Source organism: Panthera pardus, unplaced genomic scaffold (assembly GCF_024362965.1).
Source record: "Panthera pardus isolate Hobbes unplaced genomic scaffold, ASM2436296v1 HiC_scaffold_13, whole genome shotgun sequence".
NCBI lineage: Eukaryota > Metazoa > Chordata > Mammalia > Carnivora > Felidae > Panthera > Panthera pardus.
In genome coordinates, this window is record NW_026526688.1 from 106,433,851 (window position 1) to 106,460,439 (window position 26,589).

Here is a 26,589-nt window from a genome sequence, read left to right on the forward strand (position 1 = left end):
TCATCTGTAAAATGTAGAAAGCAACCATTAATTAAAACACTAATTACTGTTTAAATGAGATACTTGCATATGCAGGGCTTTCACATAGTATGTGTTTCACACATATTGATCTTCTTGCTGCTTTCAATCAACATCTTCCCAGCAATAATTAATTACACAATACAGTATACAAGCACCATAATTTTTACAAACTCTTTATTAAAATATTTGTGTAAAAATCAAAAAATATTATCATGTAACAGAAGCATACAGGCATATATTTCTTATTTCACATATATGAAATCTAAAAGTTATCTAATGTGAATTAGTGAGGGAAATTTCATAGTACTATTATGTTAAACCTTACTTGAGGGTTACCTGAGTAGCTCAGGTTGAGTAGCTCAGGTAGTAGGTTGAGGATCCACCTCCGGCTCAGGTCATAATCTCACATTTTGTGAGTTCGAGCCCCATGTCAGGCTCTGTGCTGACAACTCAGAGCCTGGAGCCTGCTTCAGATTCTGTGTCTCCCTCTCTCTCTGCTCTTCCCCTGTCATGCTCTGTCTGTCTCTCCTTCAAAAATAAGTAAACATTAAAAAAATTAAAAACAAAACTTACTTGAATAATTACACACACACACACACACACACACACACACACACTCACACAAGATACCAATTTACCTAGCGGAAGACACAAAAAGCTAAAGAAGAATGTAAGACCATAAGTGTGGTAGCAGAATAGTAGCTCCCAAATTATATACATACTAATTCCTAGAACCTGAGAATATGTTTCCATATATGGCAAAAGGACTTTCACATTTGGTTAAATCAAGGACCTTGAGATGGAGAGATTATCCTTCACTATATGGGTGGGACCAATCTAATCACATGAGGAGTCCTTTTTAAACTGTAATATCATTTGGGACAAATTTTACCTTCCAGGTAGTATAAATAATATTATCTTACAATTTACAATATAGATAGATGTCCCTGCTTTGGGGGAGCTGTACAATACATTGAACATCTTATTCACTAATTCTGCAAGTAAAAATTTAAAAAAGTACTTCATAATGAGTGACAGAGACAGTCAAACATGATGGGTCAGGGATAACACTTTTCATTCTTTCTTCAGAGGATCCAGGGACTCAGTGTTTGGGGTGAGTGCCGCGTGGTTATTGCAAATACAGTTGACGCTGGAGGATTCAAAATGCTTGAGATACACTGTTTAGTGCTTAAACACTAAATGTCTTTAGTGTTTAAAAAAGAAAATGTCTTTTTTATCCAAGGATTCCTTACGGAATTATATCTCTAGTGAGGAGAAAAGGAGCTAGAAGGAATAAAAACAATAGCCAGACCTGGGATTTAATAAAGCACTGTCTTTTATTAAGAAGTAAAAGAAGTATGGGGCTTCTGGGTGGCTCAGTCAGTTAAGTATCCAACTGGGTTTCAGCTCAGGTCATGATCTCATGGTTCCTGAGTCTAAGCCCTGACTAGGGCTCTGTGATGACAGCACAGAGCCTACTTGGGATTCTCTCTTTCCTCTTCTCTCTCTCTCTGTCTCTCAAAATAAATAAACTTTAAGATAAAAAGAAGTAAAGAAAATAAAGAAATGTTGAAATGTATAGTTGACTGTTTGTTAACCTTAACTTAGAAGTTACATGCACTGAGGTAATTTGTAGAGAGACTTTTCTGTGAGGATGGCCTTTCTTACTATGTTTCTCAAGCAGTAGATTCCAGATGGTTTTTTGTGCACTTAAAAAATAAGAACCTGGCAGTTATATGAGAGCACCTTATTCTCACATGGCCTCCCAGGTTTCATTTGATGGATTTTCTTCATCCAAAGGGTCTTTTCATGGGACATTGACACTGCGCATTCAAGGTGTAACTAAGTAAAATGAAAAAGATGCCCAAGAAAGTAAGAAGAGAGATGGAAACCTACACTGGGGAATGTTTATGAACAGCCATGTGTACTTTTTACATTTTTTTATGATACATAATATCATCAATCTTTTATGCTTCACAAAAGTCTTACCAATCTTATACTCTTCAATTTTCAGTGATTTCCAGTGATAAAGTATATAGTATGCATAAAGATAATTTTATTATGTGTGTCCTAAATATCAGTTAACTTCATCTTTCACCTCATGCATCTCGTCTTAAATGCTGAAGAAATTTAAAGTCATCTGTAGTTCACTAACAATTCTTTTATCATTTGCATGTACTGTTGCCTCTGCCTAGGAATTCCCCTTCTCCTCACCGTCTGGAAATCATTTAATCTTCCTTTATAACAGGTTTCACTTCCTGTGGGAGATCCTCCCTGGCTACTCTAAGCTGAATAAAGCTTCCATTTCTCTATATGACTTTTTAACTCTGTAAATACAGCCATTAAACTTTTTGCAATATTGTATCATATTATGGTTGTCAATATGTTTCTTGGCTTCCTACTAAAAACCACTGTAGGTATAAATACTATAACTTTATGTGGTACTTATTAAATGCTTGTTGCTAGAAGCCAAGTAAATATATAATTGAAGAATGAATGAAAAAAAGTGTTTACTAATGGGAGGGGGGGAGATAAGTAGTGAGTCTTGACCAAACTAAAAGTCAAAGCAGAATCATTGATTTTTAGTCAGAATTAGATAATAGTAAACTCATTGTCCTTAGGATTCAGGCTATGGAGGCAGATAGGAGTCACTAATAATAACACAAATAACTTGCTCATGTACCCAGTTATCTGGGGAAATTCTCCAGTTTTTTCATGGTATCATGTATTTCTCAGTAATTCCTAGGGATGGCCCACATGAGCTCTCAAAACTTATTTAAACCATAATACCCTGAAATGTCTGCTGACCTTCCTGTCTTGCCCCAGCTTCCTCTTGGCAATATGTCCTGCTCATCAGTGTGCAAAACAATGCCTCACTGCCACCATTCCTGATGGCACCTACCATGTGAAGTCACCAGAGATGCTGGCTCCAAAGGTCCACAATCCTCAAAGTTCAAAAATGCAGTAGTAAAAATGAGAATGAACTCAGTTTCAATTTGTATGCATTTTTCAGTTTAAGCATCCTGGACAGTACTATTGTTCATATCCTTCCACGTACCTCAAAGAGTTCTCCAGGAAACAGTGCTTTTGGGCTCTGCTCTTCTCCACATGGGCTCACAGAATCAGAAAAAAAGTAGTTCAGAAAGATGAAGGAAATTCAGACTCCGTTGGTCTCTTTTCTTGCTCCATAAAGACCTTGTGTACTGTATTAGTTTCCTAGGACTACTGTAATAAAATGTCACAGAGTGGGTGACTTAAAGCAGCAGCTTTTATTGTCTCATGTCTCCACCCAGAGGCCAGAAGTCCAAAATCAAGATGACAGCAGGAACTTGCTCCCTCTGAAGACACTAAAGAAAGAGGTATTCCAGGCCTCTTTCTAACTTCTGATAGCCTCACACATTCCTTGATTTGTAGATGCTTCATTCCAATTCTCCTTCACAAGGTATTCTTTACATGTGTTTTCACAATATGTTCCCTCTGTGTTTGTGCACCGAATTCCCTTTTATTAAGGACACCAGTCATAGTGGATTAAGGCCCACTCTAATGACCTCATCTTAACCTACTTAAATCTGTGAAAACCCTGTTTTCAAATAAGGTCACATTCTAAGGTGTTGGGGGTTAGATCTTCAACATACTTTTCTTGGGGGACTCAGTTTGACTCATAATGTTTTCCAAACATTCTCACCTTCCCCTGAAATCACAAAGACCTTCTCAACTGTAGATCACAGGGGCCCTACAACCAGAGTCCCCAGATAGATATAAAGGAATCTGAATCTTCCTTGGCCTCAGCCCAGTATTAGGTTGTTGGAAAATTTTGGAAATATTAAAGAGAAAAAAAAGCAATCTCACTCTTTCAAACATTCTATGTGTGAGGGAAAATTAACTACTGTTATATATCACCAATATCTACATTTGGTATGCACTGGAAAATCTACATAACATGGGAAAGCAGAAATCACTTAGAATGAGAATGTGAGCAGCAGGGGCCATTCAAAATGGGGGAATACTTTCCAAAGACTAAAGTTTACCATGTGTAATGAAATGCTTAGGATTCCCCCAGAGATATGTGAAAGGTATTTCACATTATTTTATTTCTTGAAGAATATTTTTATTTTTCTCAACATTTTACTATATCTAAAAACTTTGCATTAATTTTCCATTGGAAATTATACCATTTTACACTCCTTGATTTATTCTAATAATTTTATGGTTAAATATCATCAATTTAATATCTTATTCATCCGGAATTGATTTGGTAGGATTTTCGCGTGGTATAGCTACTCAATTTCCTGACAAAAAAATATCAAGTAATTCACATTTTGCCACTCATTTAAAATGCCATCCAGAAGTAGAATGAATTCTTATATATCTGGGTATCTATTTCTGAATGCTATTATATCCCTTTAACCTGTTTGCCGAGTTGCTCCACAACACTCGCCCTTTTCTTATCACCAAGGATCTTCGTGCACATTTTTCTATATGAATTTTTGAATCATTTAGAGCACATACACACTTGTGTGTAATTCTATTGATATTTTTAATGAGACCTCATTAAATGTATGGTATAAAATAAATGGGATTGGCAACTTTATAATTTCATATACTCCAAAACAGGTTTCCCCCCTCTTCATAGTAACAATAATCTTTTTATATATATATATATATATATATATATATATATATATGTCATTTATATATTTTTCTAACTATTTTAACTCTTTTGTTTCCTATGTAGGTAGATCATTCGTTTCAATTTCCTCACTGGTTGTTTATATGCTTTCCTTGTTTTGTGTTCCTTTTTTCACCCTATAATTCACTCCTAAAGTAAACACAAGGAAGGCATCCATGAGAAGAGGATCCAGGACCCATGCAGGACCAGGCACGGGATCATACCCGGGGCTGGCCTGACATGAGAAGTTGGAACCAAAGCAGGGCGAGTGTTCTTTGGGGCTGGATGTAGAGAGGACTTGAAAAGGCAACAATCCAAGTACAAGCTGCCTCTGGAATACATGATGATCCTGAAAGCCAGGAGGTGCTCAAAGCATGAAGAGCACTTATCAGTCAGCTTCAGCCAACTTGAATGGGTTCTGTGGGCAAACTGGGGCTTATCTGAGTCTGTTTGGAAATACCATGTATTTAATAACATGGTTTAATCTTAACTGAAGAGAACTCGACCTACACGGAAACTGAAGACAGCACTTGTCATGTGAGGGTATTTATTTTGGTAAAAATTCTTTAAATTGGTTAACATAAACTTTTATTTTGGGTCATTTCTCTAGGTATGGAAATTATTTTATTGTATTGATAACCAGAAATCTTTCATAAAGATGTATCAAAAGTTTGTGAAGAAAGCACAAAGGCAGAAAAAATGTGCATTCTGCAAGACACAGTGGCATCAATGGCAGTTCCAGTTACTGTCAGAGTTGGCCGCCTGAGCGGGGAGCATAGAGGCCATGTCTTAAAATCTCTTTGTACCTGGGGGCGCCTGGTGTCTCAGTCAGTTAAGTGTCTGGCTTCAGCTCAGGTCATGATCTCATGGTCCGTGAGTTTGAGCCCTGCGTTGGGCTCGGTACTCACAGCTTGGAGCCTGGAGCCTGGAGCCTGCTTCAGATTCTGTGTCTCCTTCTCTCTCTGCCCCTCCCCTGCTCACTCTCTGTCTTCTCAAAAATAAATAAACATTTAAAAAATATCTCTTTGCACCTCAAACACCCTCATGTAGAGTGAATGTTTTGGATGCCTTAATGGGGGTTATGTAAGAGAAAAATCCTCCACTCAGGTCTTATTCTGAATGAAGAGCATTTATCAAAAGTTACCAATGCAAAATCATGCAGTATTTTTCTTCCAAACCACTTTCTTTGTGTTCTGCACATTCCAGTTCTTTGCCCATAGCCATTGTTCACCAGATGTTTACAGATTAACCATGGACCCAGTTTAAAAAAAAAAAAAAATTAATGTTTATTTATTTTTGAGAGAGAGAAAGTGACAGAGTGTGAGCAGGGGAGGGGCAGAGAGAGAGGGAGATACATAATTAGAAGCAGGCTCCAGGCTCTGAGTTGTCAGCACAGAGCCCGATGAAGGGCTCAAACTCACGAGCAGATCATGACCTGAGCCAAAGTCAGATGCTTAACCGACTGAGCCACCCAGGTGCCCTGACTCAAAATTTTTAACAGTACACAAAATACATTTCTTGTAGTTGAAGAAAAGAATAAAGAAAGGAGAAACTCTCAGGGCATAGTCAGGCAAAATATTTTTACCAGCAAATGGTTCGGGGGATCATAAAGTAAATGAAGAGACTTAGCTAATAAGATCAGTGGCTACAAGAAAACTAGAATCCCAATATCAGTCATGTAACCACCATTGCTAAAGTAACATGAAACATTTTGCTCTTTAAAAAAGTTAGTATCAAGTACATTTTAAGAAAAACATTCCCATATTTATTTTTATCTAATCTAATAGTCCTGAACTAACCTTATATACAGAGATTATGTTTTATCACCAACATCTTTGTGTTGCATGCATCAACACACCAATATACCCTATTCTTCCTATATCAAGGTTTCCACCATTTGCAAAACTGGATTAGTAGCTTTTTTTTTTTTTTTGTAACAATGGTATGTACTTTGTGCTATTTTTATACTGTTTGTCTGAAGTCAGTTATGAAGCAGGCAAAACAGTATAAATTTGCAAGTGGAGGTTGGGATCAGTATAATATATACTAGGACTGTTTAGATTATTTTAGAGTAAGCAAATATTTGAATGGGACTTCTAAGTGCAATGAGAGAACATCACTTAGACCTCTGTCTTTCCTTTCCTTTTCATAACCATAGGAAAAAGGTCAGCATCTAGTCTTATATTTCATAATTTTTGCAGCCCTGGAAAAGCTCACTGTTTCTGTTCAAACACAGGCCAAGGGGTGGGTAGATGTGATGCCTGTGCAAACATCCTGTACTTTCACAAAACAGTGCAAGAACAATAGTAATTTGATATGAAAACTTATGCTCAAACTTAACTGATTTAGTAAGTTTTACATGGCCCTGAGTTCAAAGAAAATAGAACAAGAAAAAAGGAATACACTATAGATTTTAATTGTTTCTCTGTCAACCACACCATACAAAAGAACTATAAAAGTTTATTACCTGTTAAGTTTTTCCCTTTCATTGTAGTGTATAACCCAGCTCTATATGACATCATGTTCCAAGTCATTGGCTCCAAAGTGTTTGAAGTTGAAGGAAGTGTAGCGAGGGGCACAACATTTTGCATATGGCGCAACCTGTGTGTTTCAACAGCTTTGACTTTGCCAAGAGCCATCCTCAAGTGGCTGGCAATGCTTAAATGCACACAGACTGAGAACATCTGTAACTTCCATCCTAACACTTCCTATAATAGAATCAAACAAAGTTGTATCTGTAAAAACAGAATCTAAAGAAAAGAAAGCTGGCATTTAAAAGTCAGGACATGGGTAAATCCGAAGTTTAATTAAAATATCACTCACTAGGATAAGCTGTTCTGTTTTCTTTTTCCATTGGTGATGACAGATGCACATGGATTCCTGGATGCATGGAGTACATATTTGAGAACAATTTTGTTAAACTTAAGGACTCATCCAGCCATTGACAAAAATTTAAACAGTGTGTTATGGAATAAAGCGTAATGTTATGTATTGTAGGCTATCTGCTGGTGCGGTGCTCCGTGGAATGGAAGAAAAATGCCCTAGGTGGCTCAAAGGTTAAACATTGAAACAAAATACAATCAAAGCCTGGCTGAGGTAAAACTGCAGTCGTAATGGTAGTAATAGTCATAATAATAATAACTATGTTTACAACCATTCATTAACTATCATAACCCTAATATTATAATGTGTCATTTAATTTATCTCATTTAATTATTAAATGAGTATGTATGTCCACCTTCCTCAGCTTGGGGTATATATAATCAATGTCATTCCAAAGTGGTACCCCAGATGGTCGGTGTGCCCAGATAAGCATCAAGAAGAATTTCTCATGGCTCAGTCCTCCAGTATGGCACAGACTATATCCTCGTATTTAAGCAGGCATGCAGGTAGGTGCCCTTCATTCTCCTAGCTTCCAGGGATGCAGGAAGTTGCAAAATGCCTGAGGATTTCTCACCCAGTCTCTGGAAAACACAGAAAGGGGTTGCAACACCATCACCTCCCCTAAAGAAGGAAATTATCAGGTTTATGAATATTGTGACAGGAACTTGAACTTCCCCAAAGAGGCAGTCATATCAAGTCAAGGTCAGACTTCAAGGATGAAGCCCTAGGTCTGGCCAAGAGCTACATGCCCTGCTACATGCCATGACAATCCCTCAGAGATGGGTTCCATTGGGATCTCTCTTTCCTCTACTGATCCTGAAGTCTTATTGACACAAAGGGCCAAGGTTCAAGGTCACCCCTATTTTCTCCACTTCTTGTTTTCTCCAACTCTTGCAGCTGCCATCCTTGAAACCTGGGCACGAACTGCAGCTGTGAGGGCAGGGGATGGATATAGAAGGATTAGTTAAGTGAAGTGTCCTCTATATTCTGGAAAAACACAAAAATGATCTTCAGACCTAGTTACTGCTTTCTAGCATAAACATTTGCTTCTCAGGTTAAGACTGATGTCTAACACACTACAATATTGTTTTCATTTTTAGAAACTAAAACTTAATGGTATTTTCCCCAATTTTATTCACTTTAAAATAATTTATATAATAATAAAAATACAATACCTGAGCAATAGCACTACCATGTTTTGCATGCTAATAAAGAAAAAAAATAATGAAATATATCCTAATTTTTTATCAGAGTCATAAATTATCAATTCAATGTTTTTTAGATGCCCTTGAGGCTGCATAGCATATAACTTTCTTTTTCTTTTTAGACAGATATCTTTCAAAGAATTTTCAGAGTTTCTCATTTTGATCTCAGTCAGGGACAGACTTATAGCAAGGTAGAGTGGATCACCTAGTTCTTGCAGTTTAAAAAGTGTCACAAACAGCACACTAATACTGGCTCCATCCAGAAATGTCTTGCCTGTTAAGTAAAACTCTTTTGTTTTCGGGATCAGAAATCCAACTCAAACTAGCATGCAAAAGGGAAGGCAATTTATTGTATCATTAACTGGAAAGTTCAGGGATGCATCAGGCACAACATCCAGATTCACAAACACGCCATTGATCCTTCTATCTCTCTCCCTGGCACACATGAACAGCACACAGATACATAAGGCACAGATAGAAACACACAGACAGACATATATAACTTAATCCTAGCAATGTTTTGGTGTGCTTTTCTTATTCAATTCTGCAGACAGGCTACTTACCACAGCCAGGCAAGGTAAGACAGCTTGAGAAATCAGCTCCTTCCAAGGTTATAAATCTCTCTGGGGAAAAATAATCTCTTTAATGCCCGTTTATGTTTCTTACAAGATACTGAATTTAAACAGGCTTCCTTCTACATGATCTACAATTTGAGAAACTGTAGAGAACAAATGAGAGAAAGCTGTGAGACAACCCTTTGGGGGTAAAAGGTTGTTTGAACTGTTGTGTGTTGGGCTGTGGGTAGCTGCAGCCTGAGGCAAGGGTGCATTTAAAACACAGTAAGGAAGGGGCACCTGGCTGGCTTAGTGGGCTAAGCATCTGACTTTTGACTTCAGCTCAGGGCATGATGTCACTGCTCCTGCATTTGAGATCGAGCCCCACGTTGGGCTCTGTGCTGGCAGCATGGAACCTGCTTGGGATTCTCTGTCTCCCTCACTACCTGCCCCTCCTCTTCTCATGTTCTCTCTCAAAATAAATCAAAAAAAAAAATAGAAAGTCAGTTGGAGAGTTGCTTTTAGTTCTCCTGGTAGTTGCCTTTTGATATGCAATGCCTGACTATTCTGGTGGGGTTTGGTGCCAGCACTCAAACTGATAGGACACCTAGTAGAGTTGATCAGGGAAGCAGAGAAACCTTGGTTGCCAGAGGTTTGAGGTAAACCTTTTCCAGAGAGATCCACTCCAACCCCTACTCCCCATACCCCCACCTCAGAAAGAAAAAAAAGGTGGAGGATTTTAGTAAAGGGAGGACTTCCTTCTAGTATTATTTTTCCGGGACTATTCTACATACATGGCATTACATTTTGAAATTTTAAATAAAAGCTTCTTAATTTCTACAAAACTCTACTGGGGCTTTGAATGGTATTGCGTTGACTCTATAAATTAATTTGGAAGAATAGAGCTCTGTCCTTGCCTGAGATCAAAATGAGAAACTTTGAAAATTATTTGAAAGATAAATGAAAAAAGAAAGAAAGAAAGAAAGAAAGAAAGAAAGAAAGAAAGAAAGAAAGAATTCTCAAGGGCATCTGCAAATGTTGAATTAATTTAATAATAGTGGGTCCTTGATCCCATGAACAAGGTAAATTTAGGTGTTTTTTGATTTTTATCTGTAATATTTTGCATTTTTTAGTGTAGAATTCTTAGACAACTTTTGCCATATTTACTATTTCAAATTATAATGTTATACTACATGGTACGGTTTTTAAATCTCAAGTTTCTAATTATCTATAGCTACTATATATAAAGGCAACAGAATTTTGTACGTTGGTCTTCTCTCCTGAAAATTTAAAACTCATTTGTTAATTCAGGTAGCTTTTTTGTAGGTTCCATCAAGTTTTCTAGATAAAAAACTATATTGTCTGTAAATAAAAGCATATGTAATTTTATTCCATCATCTCTAAAATTATAACTTATCCCTAAGTTAAACAAACAAACAATTAAAAAAAAAACTTTTTTTTTTTTTTTTTTTTCTGATTGGTCTCTGAACACCAGACCTCTGAGTTTCATCCTTCTTTGGAACTTCCTAGTGTCTTTTTTTTTTTTTTTAATGTTTATTTACTTTTGAGAGAGAGAGTGTGTGAGCATGGGAGGGCCAGAGACAGTGGGGGCAGAGGATCTGAAATGGGCTTTGTGCTGATAGCAGTGAACCCGATGATGGGCATGAGCCATGAGATCATGACCTGAGCTGAAATGGGATGCTCAATTGACTGAGCCACCCAGGCGCCCCAGAAATTCCTAGTGTATTTGGCCTGAAAGGGATACTAACTCCTTTGTTACATAGGGTGCCTCACCCAGGCCAGGGATCGCTTCACTAGCGTATCCTGGCACTGGTGTTCTCTTCTTTCCCCACTTTTATAAAGAATCTCTAGGATCATATCAAGTATTCCTCAGAGTTATTCCAATAGGCTTTGGGAGCACACAGGAAATATCCTGAGAAAATCCAGGTGTAAATGCCAGAAATGCCACTTTCATTTCAGATAGTTGTGATACCTGTCCTCACAAATATAGCTCTCACTACTTGTAGTTATGAGTCATTTGGAAATAATTTGCTCCTCAGGGGCTTGAGTTGTCAGTAACAAAGTGGTATTGTTTGACTCAGATTTCACTGAGGTAAGCAATAAATTTAAAATAAGCTATTCCACCCCATTACCTGTGAATAGCTCACAATCATATGTTAGAGTCTTGAAAAATGATATCCCTCTTTCAGTTATTTCAGTTTTTCTATAAATAAATAGTATCCAGTTGGTAAAATTAAAAAAAAAAGTTTAATTTAAATTTCATTCTATAAGATCAACTTCTATGGATATACACATTAAAAAAGAAAAAAGTCTCTTTAAAAATTGAAAGTGACATGGAGTACCTGGGTGGCTCAGTCAGTTGGGCATCTGACTTTGACTCAGGTCATGATCTCGCAGTCCGTGGGTTCGAGCCCCACATCAGGCTCTGTGCTGACGGCTCAGGGACCAGAGCCTGCTTCAGATTCTGTCTCCCTCTCTCTGTCCCTCTCCTGCTCATGCTCTGTCTCTGTCTCAAAAATAAATAAGCATTAAATTTTTTTTTAATTGAAAGTGACAAAGTTACTTAAACACTAAAGGGAATTTACTGGTGTACATAATCGAAAGCTCAGAAATGGCTAATTTCAGACAAAGCTTGATACCATAACATATAATGTCATAAGAGTCCCATTTTCTTTTTCTTTCTTTCTTTCTTTCTTTCTTTCTTTCTTTCTTTCTTTCTTTCTTCCTTTTTCCTTCCTTCCTTCCTTCCTTCCTTCCTTCCTTCCTTCCTTCCTTCTCTCTTTTGTGTCAGGAGTAAAATTCAGCGATTCATCACTTGCATATAACCCCCAGTGCTCATCACAAGTGCCCTCCTTAATACCTATCACCCATTTAGCCCATCCCCCCCCCAACGCCCCTCCAGCAAACCCTCAGTTTCTCTATCATTAAGAATCTCTCTCATGGTTTGCTTCTCTCTCTCTCTCTCTCTCTCTCTCTCTCTCTCCTTCCTCCCCCTATGTTCATCTACTTTGTTTCTTAAATTCCACATATGAGTGAAAGAGTCATATTTTTTTTTCCAGGTCTCCATGCTGTCTTCTGTAGTGTAAGTGTGACCCATAATTTTCACACAGATAAAGTCTCCAGTTTGTATGATCATATACCAATAAAAATTTCCTTTTATCTCCTGAGATGTGGCTGGGTTATATGTTCATCCCGGAATTCATCACTACTGCCAGTATGATGGGTCATCCCTGCAGTCAGATCCTACTTATGTGAAGAACATTTTTCAGGCTGCAGATGATGTCTTAATAGTGGGTCAAAATCAATACATCAATTTCTACATCATTTTTAAAAATAAAATACTAGAATAGAATTCAAGGGTAATTATCACAATGCATCATGGTTAATAGCAGTAATTGATATTTTCTGAACTTTTTTGTTTTGTGTGTATGTGGGAGTATTTGCATGACAGTTTATTGTTCTTCCATAAGGATATGACACAGAAAGTTTGAACATTTTGGACTGAGAAAGGATGGAATCAGAGAACTGTCTGAAAGGTGAAATGGATATTATGTGAAACAATCAGATATCCAATCCACAATATATTTATTTATCACCTATTGCATTTATAATATTTACTAAAAACAGTAGTGACAGCTCAACAAATATTTACTCTTTTGAATCTAATAATTTTACTGTTATATCTGAAACCAATATTCTGAAAACAGTTTAATGCTTTTCTCTGTATTAAATAAAATACTATGTATAAAACATCCAGTGTATTGTTTGGGTAAGCAAGGAGACTAAAAGACCAGACAGAAACTACCAATGTCCTTAAGGGAATGGCTGTTTTTACCAACAAGACAAAAATCTAATTACCTGCCTTGGGCTAGAGTGAGACTGACATAAAGGAGGTCTGCGACCTGAATGGAGGGCATGATTTATCTCAGAACCGCAGGCACTGCTCAGCCTAGATGTAGAGGTTTAAAGGGCCCAGCTGTATAGATTGGACATCCAAAAGCAGGGATTAAGGGAGATTGTTATATCACAGAAATCAATAGGGAATAAGGAACTTGACTTGTATTTACAATATATGAGTGAAATGGAGTTTTGCATTTTAGAAATGACTATGAACATTAATGGGATTTATTTTTTCCGTTTTGAATTATTTTCAGTTCCATTATGATCTAAAATGTATTCACCAGGGAAACAACCAAGTAGAGCAGAACATTCCCATTAGAATATTGACGGACTTCCAGAGCATTTGTTTGTTTATCAGATTGTATTGAATGCATTTCATACTTAAGCAGAAATTGTCATAAATATATATGTATATATATATATATAGTATGTATATGTATATATGTATATACGTATATATTTTTATTTATTTTATGCGTATAATTTATTGTCAAATTGGCTTATGTACAACACCCAGGGCTCATCTCAACAAGGCCCTCCTCAGTGCCCATCACCCGTTTCCCTCTCCCCCACCCCCCACCAAACCTCAGTTTATTCTCTGTATTTAAGAGTCTCTTGTGGTTTGCCTCCCTCCCTCTCTCTTTGTAACTATTCTTTCCCCTTCCCTCCCCCCCATGGTCTTCTGTTCAGTTTTTCAATATCCACATATAAGTGAAAACATATACCTGTTCTTCTCTGACTGAATTATTTCACTAAGAATAATACCTTCCAGTTCCATCCACTTTGCTGCAAATGCAGGATTTCATTCTTTCTCATTGCCAAGTTGTATTCCGTTGAATATATAAACCACATCTTCTTTATCCATTCATCAGTTGATGGACCTATTTTTAATAAAATAAAATAAATTACCAATTCAAAAACTTACTAATATTGGTTATCAACATTGCTCAGGAAACAATCCTGGTTCTCCTGAGATGCCAAGAAATGTTGAAAATCAGCAATGGGTTGCTTGAGACATTAAACATTATTTTCAGGCTCAACATTCTGTTATAAAATATTTTCTTATAAGAAATTATTTTAAAATATTTTAAGTATCAATAAGTGAGGAGAATGATAATCATCAAGCTAAATCAATATAAAGAAAAGGAATGAATTAAGCTAGGAATATTTCAGAAAAAAAATGGAGCGAAGGCAGAGTTTTAATTCAGCCTTGGAGAATGAATGGGATCTGTGAATGAGGATATAATATCTTATTCTCCATACTTGGATGTGAAAAAGATGTAAAGTTATTATATTCAGATTAAATGTAGTTCAGTGCATTCAAGACTGTAGTCCCTTGAATGCAGCTGACTACTACTTTCATGCCACATTGAACAGAATAATCTTTGCTTGTCTGGGAAACATGGTACCATGTCTCTCCTTCCCAGATGTAGCTGGAATCAAGTCATTGTCATCTGAGATTTTTGTACCTGTCCTAAGACTGTATCCAGGAGTGTGCTAGCTAACTGCCAGTCTTTCCCCTCCAACTCATGAGCTTCCCCTCTCTTTTACTCTTTTTCTTCCATCCCAGGATAGTATTTTCCCTTCTCTCCCCTTAGCCAAATCACAAAACCCACCAGGACATTTGCCTTCTTGAAAAACAAAAACAAAAACAAAAACAAACAAAACAAAACAAAACAAAAACAAAAAACACAGCCAGGAAAATAAGAAGTCTATGAACAACTTTCTACTTTTTGTCTGGGAAAAACAAATTTCCTTGTGTTAAGGAAAAATAAAGGCCTTTGGTTACAATAATGAGGGGGGAAATACCCATATTTAAAAAGAAAAATTAGTATTTGCCAATATGACCTTGTTTAATGTGAAAAAGTATTTGTCAAGAGCTCTAGAGAGTGAAACAAGTATCTAAAAGATTGGACAAATAAGGTTAAGATACAATTAATAAATTGTTTCTATTTATAGTTTCTATATTCTATAGTTTTTATATTCTAAATATAGTTTCTATAATTTTCATTTTAATAGAGAAAGCATAGAGAATATTCTGAATTAAAACTAAGGTTGAGACAATTTTAAGAAAAGTTTGTAGATAGAATTCTAGGTAATGAGGAGCGTCTTGGGTTTTAAGCAGAGGAATGACCTAATCAAAGCAGTGTTTGGGGAAGAATCATTCCAGGTAGAATGTGGAATAGACTGGAGAAAAGAAATGCAAAAATAGGACAATTCAGTGGACAGTCAAGAGGACCCATAGTCAAGGGGTTTATTTTTCTGAGTCTTTCTTTTATGATAATGTTTTAGCATATGTGGAAATTTATTATAAATAAATATGCCATTGAGTTACCTGGCATGCTTAGAAGTGTTAAGATAGCAAAGGAAAGGAGGTAATAGAAAGAAAGATGACATTGAGAAGGCATTCAGAATGCAAGCAAAATCTCAGAGTTAGGCTGGAGGATATGATCAATTATACATAAAGAATTTGAAAGTATAAATGATATTGTACATCATTTATTATTTTGACAACTGCAGGAAAACACGGATGTCAACATTCCGAAATCCACTGCTTAGAATACACATTTGATAAATAAGCTATGCAGCACACAAATCTCCATGTAAATAATTGTCCTCAAATGCCAACACCATTTGGGATGTAGAAAGGTGGATATATTTCCACTTCTTTCTGATTTCGGCTTTTGAGAGAATAATCTGTTGTAATACAAATGGAATTCTCCATACTCAGAATTATTTTGTCCTTTTTTACAAAAAGTGGAGGTTTAGGAGATTCCATTAAAAATGAGCTTTAGAATTTTCAGATATTCTAGAATTACTAAATATCCAGAGAATAAAATATTTTCTGTTTGGCAGATCCAAATGCCCAGAAATATTTATAGGCTATTATATTATACTCAGGCAATAATTACAATATATTTTTTTTAAAAAATAAGCATGTAAAGAATGTTTTCATTAGTATTAATGGATGTATATGTGTGCTTATGTGTGTGTGTGTGCTTGCGTGTGTGTGTTTAAGGAATGATGGATGAACCCTCTTTGCTATTGCCAGCTTTGTGACAAATTAGCTGTGATTCATTTTACAAGAATTATATCTTTTCTGAGGTGCCTGGGGGGCTGAGTTGGTTAAGTGTCTGCCTTCAGCTCAGGTCATGATCTCTCAGTCTGTGAGTTCGAGCCCTGCATCAGGCTCTGTGCTGACAGCTCAGAGCCTGAAGCCTGCTTTGGCTTCTGTGTCTCCCTTTCTCTCTGCCCCTCCATTCCCCCCACATTTCAAAAAATAAACATTTACAAATTAAAAAAACAAAAACAAAAAACATTTCTTATTAAAAAAACGAATTGTATCTTTTGTAAAATAATATAACTACATCCAGAAGTCAGCAGAGGCTGACATCAGATATGATCTGCAAATTTGTTTTCCTTGGGTCATATTGTTACTTGTTTTATAATAATTTCCAACATTAAAAAATTAAGAGAATTCACATAACCATGTTGATGTCTGGTCTCTTGAACCTTCTCTTGAAAATTGTAGTTATGCATGAGTTATTTTGTGTGTGTTCCATTTGTATCATACATGCTTGGATATAAGTACCTTGAGCAGCATTTATATCAATGATAGGAAATATTATAGCAGTTAGACAAAGAAAAGTAAGTATACTTTTGTCAAAGGTTTATACTTCACTTCTACTAATTTATTATTCAGAACAAGATTCAAATGGCTGAGTTACAAAAATGGAAAAATAATATAACAAGAAAATTTGTGTTAAAAACATTCCTAATATTAGCATACGATATGCCTGGCTAACATAATGAAACAAAATTGTTTCAATCTTTTAGTGTCTAAATTTACCACCAGTAATATTTTTATCAGGCAGTGTAACAGAACTGACACATTAAATCACTCATTTTCAGTGGCATAAAAGTTTCAATTCCTTTTCTGCATATCTTACACTATCAACAGATTGTACGTTGATTGCTTCTTGTCACTAATAATCTATTTTAGGAATGGTTTCAGTGTCTCTCATTGATTTCACTTTTATTTTCTATTACTATACTTCTCTCGATGGGTCAGGATACTCCTTGAAGATCTGTTTTCAAAGATATTTTGACAAAATGTAGAAGAAAATTCACTGGTGAAATAACATGTAATACAGTAGTGTGTGTCTAATAAAGAAGTCATACAGATTGGCACTTAAAAAAAAAGACATTCATGGCTGCATGAAGTGATACTGGACAACGTTAAGGGAATAGAAATGCAGAGTACTAGAAAAGTTTAGGAGAAACACAAAAACGAGCACACAAAGACAAACATTTCCCCTTTCAGCCTTTGTATGTTACTGCAAGAAGACATGAGGCTAAGTGCTGCCACAATTTTGTTACCATTCTAAGAAGAAACCAGAAAGAAAAACTGGGGGGTCAATGGAACTGAACACAGTGCAAACTTACTCAGTTACATTTTCATTTACAAATAAAAGAACTTGACAGTTTTACTAACTGGACAGGAGAATCTCAGAGTCATTTTATATAATTTGATAAATATAAATATTTATTTATATCTATATCCTTGGTACCACACCAAAGTCAGAAAATAGGACTAAAACAGGCAGATCAAAGTGAGAATCTACCCTTTACCAATCTAGTTCATCCTAAAATTTCACTGTAAGTGATTCACTTCCTTAAAAAAAAAACTTTTTTCAGAAATTTAGAAATATTTCCACAATGCTATTGTTTTTGTTTTTGTTTTTTGTTTTTGTTTTCAGTCTTCCTAGGTTCTGAAAAATCTTGGGCATTTTTGTATACACACTTCAGGCAGTCTTTCCTCTAAAAAAGCATCCTCCCATCATGTCTTTTCTTTTATTACCGGGACATTAGAAATTCTTTTTCTATTTGAAATATTTATTTCATACACTAATATTTCAGCACTGGATGCCAAAATGTTCTCATGTGTGTGCTATATTTGAGTTAAAAGTCACCATTGTAATAAGCATTTAGGAGACACATGAGATGATTTTTCCCAGAGATGGAAATTATGAAGTACAGCTAGGATCTTCTATCTAAACTAAAATCATTTTTGTAACTCAGACCAGTGGAAGAGTATCATTATAGTGATAAATAAAATGTTGGACTGAACCCAATGCTTTTTAAGATGTGATCTCTTCATATAAATGACATTACTCATTTAGGCAAAAGTGAATAAAGTGTTTCTTCTCATTTCTGATAAAAAAATTCCTCTCCCATAAGTCCCTGTTTTATTTCTTTTCTTTAATCTTATATTTATAGAATCTTAAAGCTGATTATTTCACCTCTATAAAAATTTGGGCAGGACGTAAGGGGAAGATTACCCATAGTACCCTCAGATGTCCCAGATCTCAAACACCATCTCACATTGTCTTATCCAGAATTCTTGATTTCTACTCTACATAAAACTTTCTTCCTTTGAATTAAAAAAATTGAGGTTCCTGGGTGGCTCAGTCAGTTCAGCTTCTGACTCTTGATCTTGGCTCAGGTCATGATCTCACAGTTTGTGGGATCAAGCCCCAAATTGGGGTCCGTGCTGACAGTGTGGAGCCTGCTTGAGATTCTCTCTCTCCCTCTTTCTCTGCCCCTCTTCTCTCTCTCTCTCTCTCTCTCTCTCTCTCTCTCTCTTTCCACTCTCTGCCTCTTTCTTCTTTCCTTCTCTCTTGCAAAATAAATAAACATTAAAAAATTTTAAATATAGATAGATAGATAAGTTTTCAACTGTATTTTCTTCATGTGTGCAAAGAAATTAGGCATGTTTACTCTGCTGTTGAGAGTAAGCACAATGTGCTGTTATGAAGTGGTATACATTTAAAACTCAAGCTAAATTCATACTCAGGGGCATTTTGTAAGAATCTGCTGTTTTGATGAAGGATCTGGAGAATCTTCATCTCCAAATGTCTCTTTATCCAGGAAAGTCATTTGAGAAACAGAGACTTCAACAGAAGGAAACCCATCATTCCAAGCTTCAGGCTTTTTCCACTTTACCACAAAGTTCCTACAGTATAATGGGTATATGATAAGTGAATTATAGATTAGTTCAGAGTTCATAGTAATTCTTGATCATAGATTATTAACATCGTTAGCTAGAAATGTCACTCTTTATTCTTGGGAGTACTTGGCTTTACCTACCAAGCTACACAGCAGTCATTTTGGCTATTTTCATATTATTGTGGTTGTGGCTACAGAGAAGGATAATTAAGATCTGATATGTGGTTACCTTAAACCACATATCATATCTTAATTAAGGTATAGCTGGGAATAAAAAATAAGACCTTTGGGTCATGAATTTACAGAGAGTTTTCAAGGAACATTCCTTGCAAGATATATTTGGCAGCAATTTGCCATTAATAAATGAATATTAGTATGGAAAAAAATCACTACTCCTTAATTCTGAGATGTAAATTATTCACAAAATGACAAATTATTGAAATATTTGATTTTATATAAAAACTCAGAGTATACAATACATCAAAATGCATTCTAGAGTTTCTATACCAAAAATATTAAGTGACTTGCCAATGAAAGGAAGAACAATAATAGAAATTTCCCTTTTCATCGGCTTTGTACTTCACCATGTGTAGGCAGATTCGTCAACTGATTAGCTCTTGCTTAAGCATGAAAGAAATTGTATCTAAAAATGTATCAATTACAAACAACATTCTATTTATACTTTTTTTCTTTCAGGGAAAGAAAAAAAATGAGATATTGTAAAAGCTTTGTTGGACTGTTTGAAAACAATAATCTGCTTTCAGAAATTTATGTGAGAAAAAATTATTCTTTTTAATCACTTTTGTTTTTCTACTTCCTCCCAGTTCAGTTTTGGAAAACTATATTTCTAGGAATTTATCCATTTGTTGACATATAACTTTTTATAGTATTCTTTTATAATCTTTTTTATTAGAAATTTTTATTCCTTAAATATCTGGGATGGTTATTATAACACCTTACCACCACTATAGAAGTGCCCTTCCCCCGCTCCCGATTTGTGGGTTTATTTTTAGTCAGAAAAGAAATTTTGAGTCAAAAGAATAGACTTGAGGCTTCTCTCTGTAACTGACTTACAGGTTGAACAAATTAATATATTCACTTCTAAGATTTATAATAATGCAGCAATCTCAGTGTTTAATGAGATGAAAATCATTAAATATTTAAAAAGTATGATGTCACCTCATTGATATTAGTTGTTCTTTGGTTTTCCCAGTAGAAAATCAAATCAGTTACAAACAAAATTTTATTAGGTAGAAGTTATCAAATACAAATATTTTGCAGCTATGTCTTTATATACCCTAAATATGCACATCTCGATCCTTGTTCCTACAGGCTTGTAGTATCAAAAAGTTGGTATAAACTTGATAAAAATTTCCAAAAAGGGAGCAGTTCAGTTTATCTTTTATTTGTTTTTATTTTAACTTTGTGAAATGTCTCTTAAATGTAACAGCTTTTGAGTACAAATAATTATTTTCACCTTGAATTGGAGAGCGATACTTTATAACAATGCACCCTCCATAAAATACTATCTTTTCTTCCTCTTTGCATGTAATGCATGCATATTTCATTCATTTTTTGTTTATTGAGGATACAGTACAATTAAATGTACAAGATTTATTCAATTCAGAACAATGTATACTAAAGACAATGATAATCAGCCAACCTGTTTAGTGCAAAAGGTATTTCTATTAAGAATTTTTTTAAGTCTATATATTTATTTTGAGAGAGACAGAGACAGCATGAGAAGGAGAGGGACACAGAGAGAGGGACAGAGAGAGAATCCCAAGCAGACTCCACACTGCCAGGGCAGAGCCCAACGCAGGGTTCAAACTCATGAAGCCACAAGATCACGGCTTGAGCTGAAACCAAGACTCAGACACTTAACTGAGCCACCCAGACGCCCTCTGTTAAGAAGTTTTTATGTGTTAAAAGGCTGTGTTTGTCAACCAACTGTCTAGCAAATCACATAATAAATATCTATCATGCAGATCAGTAAATGAATAATAGGATGGAAAAGTTCACTCAGGGAGATTCTGTTAGGGAGTCAGGGATGTAAGGAAGTAGCAAGTGTGTAATGCCCTCTAAAATGTATATACCAGTAGTTCTTTAACCTGGTTTCTAATTGGAATCACTAGGAGAGTTAAAAAAAAAAAAAAAAGAAAAAGAAAAAAAAATGATGTCTAAGTCCCTTCTGAGAAATTCTGATTGAACTGCATGGCCTCAGCAGCAGGCTGTTTACTCTCCTCAGGTGATTCTAAAGTGCCAAAAAGAGCATCACTAGCATAGACAGAATATGCTATGACATGAGAGGAGAATGGTGATCTTATTAATCCAGGAGACAATCCCTGGAGAAGTTGAGAGTTAAATAAACTGTGCAGAAAGGATAGCATTTGGATTTTATTAGCATTTTAATAAAATATCTCCCAAAGAATGACTTAGCAAATTTTCAACCTTTAAAAAGCTTATGCTAAGGAAGCGGTAAATTTGTGCTGTCATAAGTTTTTTTTTTTTTTTTTGAGAGACAGAGAGCATGTGCATGCAAGCAAGCACAGTGGGAGGGGCAGAGGGAGAGAGAGAATCTTAAGGAGGCTCCATGGTCAGTGTGGAATTTGACATGGGGCTCCATCCCACAACCATGATATCATGACCTGAGCTGAAATCAAAAGTCAGACCTTTGACTGACTGAGCCACCCAGGTGTCCCAGGGATGTCATAACTTTTATTAGCACTTTACAATATTAATGAAAATGACAGTTTGTATTTATTAATGTGAAATTTAAGACTTGAATGATTATCTGAGATCCCTATGAGGAAAAAAGCTCTGAATAATTTTTGGTGTTAAAAACGATGAACATAAAGGAAGGGAAACAAAAATAATATAAAAACAGGGAGGGGGATGAAACAGAAGAGACTCATAAATATGGAGAACAAACTGAGGGTTACTGGAGGGGTTGTGGGAGGGGGGATGGGCTAAATGGGTAAGGGGCACTGAGGAATCTACTCCTGAAATCATTGTTGCACTATATGCTAACTAATTTGGATGTAAATTTTAAAAAAGAAAAAAATAAGAAAAGAAAAATCCTTGGTATCAGTATCAGCAGCTTGGGTTTGAATAACTCTAAATGGCATCTTTTCCCACTTAAACCTCTAGTTCCACAGGATTTACTAGGATTAAACACTGCACTGCAGCCCAAATTTACTACAGTATTTTCCTGCTCTTGCCCCCACACAGCTGGTGACATTTATGGTTACCTGATGTATTGGTCAAAGCAGTATTCCCAAACATGGAATATGTGGCTTCCAGAATTCAAAAAGGCATACCAGGCATTCAGCTTCCTTTTTAGCAGTGAGAGGTACAAGATGTAGTAGTTCTTCCTTTACTTTGAAGGGATATCTTAACACGTCCCAGACCTTAGGACTTCTAAAAGTTTTTTTGATATGTATCTTTGTAGGATTTATGTACCACCTTCTAGAGTCCATGTGTTTTACCAAGGCTTCCAAGATACTAGTCACTTCTTGTCCATCCAGTTTGCTTAGCAAAGGATTATTATGTGGACCACTGTTACATACTGTCGGATGTCCAGCTGGTTTGTATTTTTTCAGATTCCATTACAAAGGGGGGCTGGAGAGTTAAAAGAGGCTGGAGAATTAACATAGATGTGGAGTGTGAATGTATACTCTTGTCCAATCCAAGTGAATGCAAAAATTCTGATAGGGATAGCTATCTTTTTTTGTCTCTGGGGAGCTTGATTTCTACCACAATCATCTCTGAAACAGTATCTACATTGTGGGGCAGGGGGTGGGGGTACAATGACATCAGAGCAAGTCTGTATCATATCACCTGAGTCAGGTCAGGAATTTGTATAGGGTGATGGAAATGGAGAAACGGCTCCTCTTTGTTTTCGGTTACCAGAAGCAAAAGGGCTGGTGGAGGTGGGGGTGCCTCAGCCCCCTAATCAAATGCTGATTCTGGAAAACAAAACAACAAAAATAGTATTAAATTGGTGGTCTTGTGTTTGCCTGCTAAAGCCTGGGCAAAATGGTCATTTAGAAAGGGAAATACCCGCTTTCCTCTCTGCATCAGTTCATTCTGTACATGCAACAAAACCATCTGTTACCATGTGCCTACTATGTTCAGGGAATTTGTGCTGGATCCTGAGCACAGAAAAGCAACATCTCAGCCTTTTCCTTGGGGCTCTCTGTCATTTTTAGCGTCAGGAACATACAATCCTAAAGACACTTGCTGAGGGTCCGACGAAACCCAACGGAGACATGTGATCTGGACTCATTCACTGTCAGGCCAAAATGACAGTCACCTGTTTTGATAGTAAGTTTATATTATGAGGCGAATATATTATGAGGCCTCTTCCCACCCACCGTTTTAGGATTGGGGAGTAAACGATCCTCTGTGCCTGCGTCCTACTTCGGGCTCTCTGAGCAATTCACTCCTTGGCACAGCCCATGGAGGGGCCTCCAGTCGGGGTGTCCCGCCGGGTTCCTCTCCTCCTCTCCGGGCGGGGGCGCTCTCGGGCCGGGAGCCGGGACGCGGCGGCGCGGCCGGGCGGTTCCCGGGACGCGGTGCGCGTCGGGGCGAGCGCGCGAGTCCCTGGCGCACCCTCCAAGCTCGCCTGGCAGCCGCTTCCTTCCCCGCGCCGCCTGCGCCCGGGACCAGCCCGAGTCACCCCCCGCGCCGGGCTCCCGCCACCGCGTCGCCTCCGGACGCCGCCCGGACCGCGGGGCCACCCCGGGAAGGAGGATCCCGCGGACGGCTGCAGCCCGAGGTAATCGCCAGATGACGGACGGGGCCGGTCCTCGCGCAGACACCCGACCCGGGCGACTTGCGATGCGGACTCCGGAGGTGGCACCGTCGGTCCGAACAAGTTTCTCGCGGTTTGAAGGGGTCCTGAACTGTCACTCGTTTTATTTAACCAGTTTTTCTTTTCCTGTTAGCAAGTTTATTTAGGTAACAACAAGGTAGTGTCTTGGTGACGGTCGAGTTCCAAACCTAACCCTGGAAGTTTTGCTTGCTGTGGTAATTTACATGTGCAGACTTACCTACTTGTTATTTTCCTAGTCGGAAAATTGGCATTTTTTTGAAGACACATCTTAACTTGACATTGTGTTTGCAAGAGCTGTTATTTTCCACTACTATTAGCATCCCTCTTACTACAGTAGTACCAAAACTAGTCCTTCAGGAAAGGTTTAGCATGAAACATCTCCCCTTCAGTGACCTTCCCCAGTTTGACAAACTTCTGATGGCTAATATTAATAAGGTGTCAGATAACAAGAAGGTGACAGGCTACAGCTGTTCCTTCTGACCCTTGTGAAGCCTTTGTCCCAAGGTGGTCGGATACTGCAGTGCTTGGTTGGTTGGCATATCTTGTTTGTTAAAACTTTCTCAAACTCTTTTGTCTTTAATCCAGGTAAGTGTTTCTATGTCTCAGTCATAAATGTGGGAACTTTTAAAGGAGAAAGATCAACTCTGTTTTCTCTTAGTCAACTCAAATTCCAGGTTGAGAGAGTGTTGAAATCTGTTCTATTAGGTACAAGAAAGGCTTTTACTTAAATTGTATTAAAAAAAAAAAGAAAAAGAAAAGAAAAGACAACTTCTTTTTACTCTGATGCACTTTTAAACACTCTCTTTTGTAAGAAGAGGACCCTCCCCTTAAAATTGTTCAAGATTGCCATCAATTGGTAATTGTTAATTTTCTCTTGACTGGTGCGTAGAATAACATCAAAAGTTTCCATTCCTTTCTAGTGCTTAAGTACAAATCAATACAAGTAAATATAAATATAAATATAAATACCAAGTAGATTATTGCCCTGAAATAGAAATTCCTGTTCCATTTAATAAATCAAGCCTAGACAATGTCTCAGAGTACATTTCTCCTGCCCTCTGTCTTGAAAGGTTCTAGAGGTAGTTTTCTTGATTGTACTCCATGCAACATTCATTTAATTAGCGTGTTACAATTTCACACATTTTTCCCTCTGAGAAAAACATGTTTTATACTGTATTCTAATATTACTGAATTACTTTTAGCAATTTTATATAATATAGTTTAAGGCCTCTAAATATGTATTTTTAAATCTGTATAGTTAATTTTTGAAAGATATTGTCAAGAACTAATTAATATATTTTAATTATTGGAAAGAACCTGATGTTCCTTATTTACTAATAAGTATATTCCAGGTAACATTCTTTTTTTCCCCTCCTTTCTCATTGTTTGTGTCACTAATTTCAGGATGACTTTGTTTGACTTATGAAATTTTTTACATCCAGGCATAATTTCAGGTTTTGGAGGAACCAAAATACATAGGTTGAAACTCTTTGCTGATTTTACAAAATCTTGTAATCAATACTTTGCAAAACTTTGCAGAATGTACTTTTGCAGGAATTTGGTTGTATCATTGTGTAGATGATATGGCTTGTACTTCCAAAAAGTAATTGGTAACTCTAGTTGTTTTTTTTAAAAAAATGGTGGCAGATGTTTTCTTTTTTTTTTTAAACATTATTATTTTTTTAAACATTATTTTTTTTAACTTTTTTTTTATTTATTTTTGAGACAGGGAGAGACAGAGCATGAACAGGGGAGGGTCAGAGAGAGGGAGACACAGAATCTGAAACAGGCTCCAGGCTCTGAGCTGTCAGCACAGAGCCCGACATGGGGCTCGAACTCACGGACCACGAGATCATGACCTGAGCCGAAGTTGGCCGCTTAACTGATTGAGCCACCCAGGCGCCCCAGCAGATGTTTTCTTTAGCAAGTTTTGAGGGTAGTGCACACGCACACACACACAATAATAATATATTGTGGGAAAAATACAAATACATAATGATTTTATATACATATATATGTGTGTGTGTGTGTGTGTATACACACACACGCACAAACACACACACACACACATATAATTCCCACTACATTCTAGAAATCCTAAAATAGAAAAATGAGATCCTCAAGTTGGATTCAGTGAAAGGTACACTCTACATCTAAATATGCCAGATTCATGATGGTTCAGTTACTACCATTCAGTGTTGATATTATCACCATCATAGTTTGAATATGATTTATGGAAGTGTCCATTGACTGAAAATGGCTTGACTTCAAGACTATGCTAGGGGCTGAACTCCTATTTGTGAATTTTAGTGGTGGCTCATATTTACTTAACAGGATAAATAAACAGCCCATGACATGGGCTGCTGTCATGTCAAGCTGTGTTATGTCATGCCCTGTCATACTGTTATGCTATTTACTATTTAAGAGCATAGAGAGGTGAACAAACCTTCCTGTAGAAACTTTCCACAGTACATGGGTAATCGCACAGCT

At 36.8% G+C, this 26,589-nt stretch overlaps 1 protein-coding gene across 1 annotated transcript in view; it reads left to right on the forward strand.

Moving 5' to 3' along the window:
- Positions 1–8,073: 8,073 nt before the first annotated feature.
- The window catches only part of LOC109246675 (uncharacterized), a 34,580-nt gene continuing 16,064 nt past the window's right edge, over positions 8,074–26,589 (forward strand). Inside the window, exons 1-2 of the mRNA XM_053900706.1 lie at positions 8,074–8,079; positions 23,647–24,042. Coding sequence (XP_053756681.1) covers positions 8,074–8,079; positions 23,647–24,042 — 402 coding nt within the window. The remainder of the gene's footprint in view (positions 8,080–23,646; positions 24,043–26,589) is intronic.